The sequence below is a fragment of the Buceros rhinoceros genome, unplaced genomic scaffold (assembly GCF_000710305.1).
Source record: "Buceros rhinoceros silvestris isolate BGI_N320 unplaced genomic scaffold, ASM71030v1 scaffold6588, whole genome shotgun sequence".
In the NCBI taxonomy this organism is placed as follows: Eukaryota; Metazoa; Chordata; class Aves; order Bucerotiformes; family Bucerotidae; genus Buceros; species Buceros rhinoceros.
Window position 1 is genome coordinate 20,069 of NW_010428494.1, and position 8,814 is coordinate 28,882.

General features: G+C 39.9%; 1 protein-coding gene across 1 annotated transcript; it reads right to left on the reverse strand.

Moving 5' to 3' along the window:
• Positions 1–124: 124 nt before the first annotated feature.
• On the reverse strand, positions 125–8,398 carry TDG (thymine-DNA glycosylase). The gene is made up of 10 exons (XM_010142290.1): positions 8,379–8,398; positions 7,525–7,688; positions 4,845–5,074; positions 4,273–4,342; positions 2,984–3,119; positions 2,822–2,904; positions 2,639–2,733; positions 1,104–1,275; positions 667–795; positions 125–552 (listed from the first exon to the last, which is right to left on the reverse strand). Exons 1-10 carry the CDS (start codon positions 8,396–8,398, stop codon positions 413–415), a joined length of 1,239 nt encoding a protein of 412 aa, XP_010140592.1. The 3' UTR covers positions 125–412.
• Between the last annotated feature and the right edge of the window lie 416 nt (positions 8,399–8,814).

Below are 8,814 nucleotides of genomic sequence, written 5' to 3' on the forward strand. Positions count from 1 at the left end.
TTCCCCTCTGGATATAAAAGGATGATGAGACACCCAAATACTGAGGCATCCGTAAGAAGTATACTGCTGCTGTTACTACTACTACGTTACAATTTATGGAATACAATTAACGCCCCAAAGAAATCTTCACAAATGAGAAAGCAATTTGTCAAAAACTGCAAGAAATGGTATACATTAAATATAAAACTCATATACAAAAAAGGCCTAACTTTTTAAAAAAAGTTTGGACAGTTCCTTAAAATTGCCTAGTTCATTGATTTGAGCCTACCACGCACTTACTTTGGACTATAATAAAATATCTAAGGGAGATAAAATACTATTATTAAAATGCTTCAGTTGGAGAACCGAGGTACCAATCTTGATCACTGCATTAAAACTGCAGCACGTATGCATAGCCGAGAAGAAACAGCTCTTAGGCACAGCTTCCCTCTTCTTCCCGTGTCATACCGGCACTGAACTCTGGAATCTGGTCTGCAAAGGACTGTGTCATCCATTGTCCATCAGGAGCCTCACCGAAGGACGACCCCTCACAGTACTGTGGATCGCCTGCTGCTAAAACAAACCCAAATAATAAAATGCAGTTGTTAAAATGCAGCTGATAGCACTAAGTACTTGTTTGTAAGTCATGGTGTTCAGACTGACTGTGCCCCAAGCACCGCACTTTACCAGTTCCATCTGAAGAGAAACTGCACTGTTCACTTCCATACAGTGCGCGATCACAGTAAGCACCTCCATACGCCGCTTCATAACCGGGATCGTATTTTTCTTCTTTGACAGCCATCTTTTTAGCATCCTCTGCCAAAAGAGGAGATGACCTCATGTATTAATATTCAGAATAAAAATGATCAAAAGAGCATTTCTATCAGAGAGCACTTGAAAAACAGCCACATGTTCTACAAGATAATCCCCACTCCCCTTAGATAATTAAGACTGTACTAAAAAGAGAATGGAATCTGTAATTCTACACCACATGATTTAGAGAAGACAGCGCAGCTCTCTCCTCCCCTTAGATTTTTTTTTATTTCTTTTTGCTTGGGACACTGCTAGTTGTGCAGTACATCACACTACAATTAAATAAAAGATTAGTGAAATAACCACTATACCTTGTGCAAGCTGCAAGTCAAATGTGTACCGCACCTCCTGCACCTCTGCGTTTGGCGCAATGCCTTTCAGTTGATCTCTTAAATCTTTCAGCTTTATGTAATAATGAACTTTATCTTGTGCACGAGGAAACTGAGCACATCTTGCGCTGGATGATGGCATAACATAGCAGAGCTTGAGACAAAAAACAAGAAATGTAGCATTACTGGTCCCTGTCCTATGAGTTAATATTCAATGCATTGAGAATAACTTAACAGTTACGCTCACTGTTTTAACCCTTTGTACAAACTTCAACTAACACCACAGGTGGTTGTGGAAGAAGATAAAAGGAGTCTTTCATTTTTCTTGGCCAGCTAGGTGTCTTGCCCTGAAGAGAGGGGCTGATTATCAGCTGCTGAAGCAAGGACAGTTTTCACCAGTTGTTTACGTGCTGCAGGAGAAGCAGTACCAGTGCGTGTTACAAGAAGTACAATTTGCAAGGGTATGCCAGGGACTGGGGCACACTCCAGAGCTCCCTGAGCAAGCAGAGCTGTGAGCCAGAAAGTCCTGTCCCCCAAGGAGTACGTGACAGCATGCAAACGCCCCAAACGAGTGAGGGAGGCACCACAGGTTAATTAGCCTGGTTTCTTGGCCAAGTGTGTCTGCATCATGCTTGCCATGAAACTCTGGAGTTAGTGTGGCTGAAGCCAACTTAAGCATCTCTATCTCTGCCAACAGCCCTAATTAAAGGCATAAAGTTAGTTCTGGAAACAGGAACTGCATCCAACACTCTTACTATCATGTAGTATTTACGAACGAGCACTATTAAAGAGGACTATTTATCTTCTTACAAATACATCTGTTGCGGAAGTCTTTAAGAGCTACTTAAGAAGCAAGTACTTTATCCCCAATGGTTCTCCAGGCTCTGATGGTAACACTTCACCTTTGGAGAAGGACGCTTAAACTGAGGTTAAACTTGCAGCACTAGTAATTTGCAGTAGAAATAAGAAAACCCCAAACTTTTGAACCGACCAAGTAATGAAGCTTTGGAATAAGCCATCTCAGCAGGCAGTGTAATTGCCTTTGCCTTAACCTGTTTGGAAGAACAGGTTAAAGAAACCTATTTGTAATTATACATAGCTGGTCTCTTGAGATAACTTCCAGCTATAGATGTCTATGACTAATGCACTCTGCATGAAATTGTTTGTTTTATCTTAAGTGCCCAATTTAATTTCAAGCTGCAAATCAGCTTAAGAAGATTGAGTCTGATGGAAGTGCTTGGGCATGCCCAGATCCAGCAATGCTGCAGCTGTAGTGTGTAAGAGCACAACACCACCACTTCCCAAATAAAGTCTGCATGTCTGAAGAAGCTGAATTAAAGATGTGTCTGAAAATCGCACTATTTCCCTTTCTCTGTTCAAGTAAAAGCCTTTCGCATCCCTTGTACTCTGGGCAAACTTGGACGTTGTCATAAGCACGTGCAAATCCTGAGACTTTGTTAGTTTTGAAATAAGCAACATGGAGCACCCTGGTTTCGTTTCCCAGTATCAATACTTACAGTTTCTGTATCTGGCACCTTGTGTGGCTGCAGTCCAAATTCCAAGTTTTTAACTTTTATTCCAAAAACTTCTTTACTAAAAATTTCATAAATACCTAGAATGAAAAGAAGATATGGTAAATGGATAAAGAAAAGGAGAAAAGCTACTGACAGAACAAATTTATTTAAAATCAAGGTTCTCACATTTTCCATTGAAAGCTGCTATACGAGGCTTATACTTCTGTAACTTCTGCATCAGAATTCGCCCTCCTTCCCGAAACTCTTTGCTAAAAGAGAAAGTTCTCAAAATTATAATCACAACTACCTATTCATTAACAACCATGAAATTCCCTCTTGCTATCCTACCTGGAGAGGTCTTTGCTTCCAGGTGTTGTCCTTTCAACCATGTTTGTAAATCCAATCCCATATTTAAGTGGCAAGGTATGGTCATCCATATGGTTCAGCTGTTCATTACTTAGACCGGACATGAACAGACATTTCCCTGTGAAGTAGGAAGGTATGAGTTTGCCTTTTTCTAAGGAAATAAAACAGGAACCAAAAAAACCCCTCAATATCGGAATACTGGAGTGCCAAATGAAGAATCTATGTTAACAGAGCATCAGTTAATTTGGGAAGACTACTGCCCTATCCAAAGAAGTTTAAAATAGCCCAAATTACTTTACCCACTGCAAGAGGACAGAGACTCCCTAGTGAACAAAAGGAATTCCTCACCATGACCTGGAGTATGGAAAACAGTTTCATTGTAAAAGTTCAGTTCAGAGCTTGGCATTTTGCGATTCACTTAAGCAGAGGGTGAACGTGATCGATATGGATCCTTGAGCTGGGCCTCTCTGACAGGGCCCATTGACATCTCACGCTCCTATTCAGCATGTAAAAGTATAGTCTGGGTGACGTGTGCTCCCAATCTCTTAAGCACAGATTAGCCACAGCCAGCTCCAAATGATTCGGGAAGGTTACAAACACATGCGTTTGTCAGAGCACACGTGTCTGGTCTGCTTCTCAGTAAAGCCAGGCTGTTAGTCCGGCTAGTCTGCAGAACATCAGAGAAATACCCAAGCCTGATTTACAGGTCTGCTGGACACCAGAAGCATTTTGGCTGGAGTATCACAGGGCTGCAAATTAACCCATGTGGAGCTCCCTACTACCACAGCTGGAATGGCTCCCAGTACGCAAAACAGAGCGGCTCAACAGAGTTCACGTTCAACCTCCCTTTATGAGAATGTGCCACAGAAAATGTTACTTAAAATGGAAAAATACCTAGGAAAAAAGATCTGTCTGGAGAATCACGTATGCTAGATGCATATATCTGCTGGGAAACAGCAATGTTTTTTTTTTTTCCCTTTTTTGTCAGTTAGAAAGCTTGTTTAGAGGAGATGGATAAATGCAAACAGAAGAGGGCTTGCTGAAGTGCATTTTTGGAAATGCAGATTTATTTTATACCGGGAAGTGATACCTATTGACTTACCCTTGGTAAGTCAAGTACTAAAGATTTAATTTTTATTCCTTATGTTGCACACTAATATGCTAAGAAGTTATTTGGTAATACTGTGTTTACATTACAATCAGTTTAATTAAAATGCCACAAGTTCTAACGAAGTTCTGCAAATTCTGTAAGAAGGAAAACAAAAACGTACAAAAATGGTTCCCAGGTCCAGGATAATGATGTCCTTTGTAAGCTGCCATCAGGCCGGGGTTTATGCCAATCTACAAAGATACCAATCCATTTTAATGATGAGAACATGGCTTTCTAGTCAGGAATTTAATCAAGTTACAGTGAGATGCTTATTCAATTGTCTTTACTTTACCGTCAGTAAACAACATGTGTTAACGGTGCCATCCCTCATTATTTTTAAAAAATGACAGTTTTATAGCAGTGTCTTGTTTAGATGTACAATGCCAAAAGAGCTGCTCAGTGTTTTACAGCCAGTGGTGTAGAGCTTCCAGTAAATAAAGTGTCAAGTAACGGTCTCTCCTGACTATGTGTTGTACACAAGCCTCAGATTTCTCAGAAATCAGAACTATGTTACTATGATTTTTAACAGAAAATGCAAAGCAGCTGTGCACACAGGAAACAGTTCATGTATTTATCTTGCAAGATCTTGCCATATAAGCAATTTATACAAGTAGGCAGATGGAATATAAATTGTAACCCCTGAGTAGAGACTATTCACTTTTCTGCCTAATCTTGTAACTGTGAATTACTTACTATTACGATGTCCAGATCAAAGGTCAAAATATCTGGTAAAGTCTTGGTCAGAAGTTCGGCTTCAGATACACCATTAAAACGGTCCACTTTTCTTTTGACCTTAAATGTATCTGTGATCTTTTCTTGTTTGCCTTTTGACTTGGCTGATTTTTCTTTTTTAGCAGCAGGCTTTTTGGGTTGCTTTGGCTCAGTTGCTTTGGCTTTTCTTTTCCTTCCTCCTTTTTTAACTTCTGAAACACACAGCAAATATCCCTTTTGTATATTTCTAAATGTTGCAGTGTGGATAATCAAAAAGACTGAGCTAAATGTATGGGCACAAAAAGAAATCAGGCAGATAAATCAACCTTCAAGATTAATTAATTTAAACAATTATCAGATGAATCTCAGTTTTGCAGGCTCGACACAGAGCTAGCTTTGGGTGTCTCTGTACCACACACACACACACACATTACCCACAGGCAACTAGCTGAGGTAGGATACAAACCAAGAATCTCATGCCCAGGTTACCTTGTTTACATGCTGCATTGCAACGATTCTTTGGAAACAGTTTCATTTCTTTTGGAGGATATTCCAGAACATCAAAGCTTAGGCTCCAAAAAATATCACAGCAAGTTCTAGTCTACTGTTCACACTTCAGATTCCAAATATGAAAGATTACGTAAAGTATTGAAGAAACTGAACGGCGTGTCAAAAGCAACAGGTCTCAAAGATGACCTACAGTGTAAGGTAGGAGCTTGTCAGGAACACAAACCCTGCATGAGCCATTTACAATTTATTGTTTACAGAGTAGCTATTCTCCAGTGCACCACCTAGCAAGGTAAGGTACAAGACTATTGGGATCTCAGTTTGAATGAGTGACACCAAACATTACTTTTTATTTACAAAATACAAAGTTGTCACTGTTCACTCATTTGAAACTTCCTCTTCTTGAGGCTCCTAGCGCTCAGAGACTCAATCAGCACAGGTACTGGTTATGACGTGACCACATAGAGATTGCTGTAGATGAAACTCTCCCTCAGATCAGAAATAAATACGGTGGATACCAGGGCTCTGCCCTAAGCCTGCAAACTTTTTTAGGGCTGTTTTTGTTTGCACTCAGCTTTCTCGCAAGAAGGACAAAAGTCATGTGAAATTCCCACCACGTCACTGGAGCAACTGCTTAGGAAAGCTGTGAGTAACAGTACTCAAGCAATAGTCTAGTTATGATGAAGAAGAGACTCGAAAGGCACAGACTTGGTGAGGCACACAGCAGGTTTTCTTTTCTATCCTGTGAAGAACTTGGAAGCCTTTCATGTGACAGCAAAATGCCACAGATACTGTGCTCTGAGTTGGATGTACTTCAAATGCAGCAGGACAGTGTTCTCCTAGCTCTCATGCTGATTAGGTACACACCAGACAGACACTGTCATGGAAGACAAACAAGGCCAGGGCAGGTTTTCAGACAGTAATCCTAAAAATTTTACTTTTTTCATCACAGCAGGTAGCTGGACTCCAAATCTTTGCCTTTCATACACGGTCCAGTAAATTTCATGCGCAATGGGTAGATCTTCAAGCCCTGCCTTTGAAGGCCTTACTCAACTTCCAATTCTTGCAAAAATATTAGGGAACAGCTTCGTAACAGGAGATTACAGTTGTATAAAAATACTTGAAAGTGCAGTCAAACAGCGTACTGTCAGTGACGTCATGCTATCCAATAACAAAGCTGCAAAAGAAGCAGAACTTACAGCACTTAACATGCCTCCTAACCGTAGTGAATAATACAGTGAGTGAATAGGGCAGCTGCAACTGTTTTAAACTGGAGATTTTCTTCCTATGATTTCATCTGGCCAAGCATGACAACTGAGAAAGAAAAACTGAAGCTTATAAAAGGATGCACTTAAGTAAGCAATTTCATTGCATAGACTGGATGATAGATTTACCTTGGTACAGAGAGCTCGGACCTATATATATATATATTAAAAGCAAGATGAAACTCAGTGTGTGAGTATTTGCTATAGAATCAGAACTTAAGCGTGATCACTGCCTTTTTCATGTGGTAAAAAGCAAGCAAAAGAGTAACAGAACAAGGGCTCTTTTCTTAGCACAGTTAGTGTAAAGCCTAAGTGTACAGAATCCTAATGGAGAGAAAGGAAGACAGTGTGCAAGTGCATAAAGTACAAAAATTGCATTAGAGGACTCTCTCCAGCATTGCTTGCATTTGTTTAAATAAGCCTCACTAAAACCAAACAATCCTTAGTGTATAGAAACAATTCACTACCTGTGATTATTACAACACACTAAAACACCATTTAAACAAAACTACTTCAAATAAACAGTATTATACTGTACTTCTCTTGCATAAATATAAAAATCCATTATTTCAAACTCAGACTTCAAAAACTTCCCTAACATAACATTAAAACCCTCGTAATCAGTTAAACTTATGTTTATTGAAACAAAAATCTGCTTTTCCTGCAACAAGATGATTTTGTGAGACTGAACAACGCAAATACTATCACCTGGGTTTACTTCTTTTGAATTGTCTGGTAAAAAGCGTTACAAGTAAATCAATATTTCCTCAGAGAGCATCAAGAAAAGGAAATCCAATAGGTCCAAAGAAGCAGTTTCAGACCAATGGTTCTTTTGCCCCCCAATCAATTATTTATGTTTTAGGTCACTTAGCAGAGCCCAGCCAAACTACCTTTTGGAGGCTCCTGAGCAATGTTTGGCTCTGGAATGCCCTCTAGAGTCGGCTGCTCGGTCATGATTTCCACGTTAGGTGCTGCAGTCATAGGTGCTGCAGTCATCATCTGGTGGAATGGAAACGTGTAAAATGCTTGAACTTGCTGAAGATAGGCGTAGTATCTTGGAAAGGGAGAAAAAAGAGGCATCATTTATCAACAATTTGGAAATTCAGTGATGTACCACCATACACATCAATCTTTATCAGGGCTGGCACGTACTGCACTTGCATTCTCCAGTGACTCTATTAACAAGGCTTTGCTAATATCACGGGATGTTAAACCAAACTAACAGTTCTCTTGTTATGACCATAATGCGGAAGAAACACAACATTTGTATGTGAATTGTAGAGCTTCTCCTTTTTTTTTTCCCCCCGAAAAAACACTCTGTAGCATACATTACCAAGGCAAACTGTCTACCAAACATACCAACAATTTACAATATAAGCCAGTTAAAACTCTTTGGACTTCCAGTTTCCCGAGTTAGAGTTTCTAATTGTTACATCAGTTACTTTATCTGATATGACGCAGACTGGATAAATCATTCTGGGTTACTAAGCATTATGAATGCACACACAGCATTAGTTACCATGCAGATTATTAAACTGCTTCAGCAAATGGTGTGGCAGATGTCCAGTTACTGCACACTGGATCCCAAAACAAATATTGCACTTATTCTACACGGAAGTGTTCACACACACAGAGATCCAGTCTCCTATGCATAAAGGCATTTTTCCATATATAGCTCCTTTGCTCCACATATTTATTAGTCACGTACAGCCTTCACAACTCAGTATGAATTTCTGCTTCATACCCTTCCACCTTTTTGTCCATAGATTCGACTGCCATACAAATACATAGAAAAGATTTTGTGAAGAGTAAGTTTTCAGGAAATAATTTTATCATCTCAAAGCTATTAATAAAAACAACAAATAATTTTTATATAGAGAGAAATTTAGCCAAGATCGGATATTTGTCTAAGAAGACCAACAGCATCCTGGCTTGTATCAGAAATAGTGTGGCCAGCAGAAGTAGGGAAGGGGTTGTCCCTCTGTACCAGTGAGGCCGCACCTTGAATAACGTCTCCAGTTTTGGCCCCTCACTACAAGGACACTGAGGTGCTGGAGTGTTTCCAGAGAAGGGCAACGAAGCTGGTGAAGGGTCTAAAGCAAAAGTCCTATGAGGGAACTGGGGTTGTTTAGTCTGGAGAAAAGGAGGCTGAGAGGAGACCTTATCACTCTCTACAACTA

Excerpts from the sequence above, each read along its gene's own strand:
- TDG (XM_010142290.1), bottom strand. The coding sequence starts at position 8,398 with ATGGACAAAAAGGTGGAAGG. Across the intron at positions 7,689-8,378 it reads ATGGACAAAAAGGTGGAAGG|ATACTACGCCTATCTTCAGC; the intron begins GTATGAAGCAGA and ends TCCCTTTCCAAG. Across the intron at positions 3,120-4,272 it reads TGGACCTGGGAACCATTTTT|GGAAATGTCTGTTCATGTCC; the intron begins GTACGTTTTTGT and ends CCTACTTCACAG.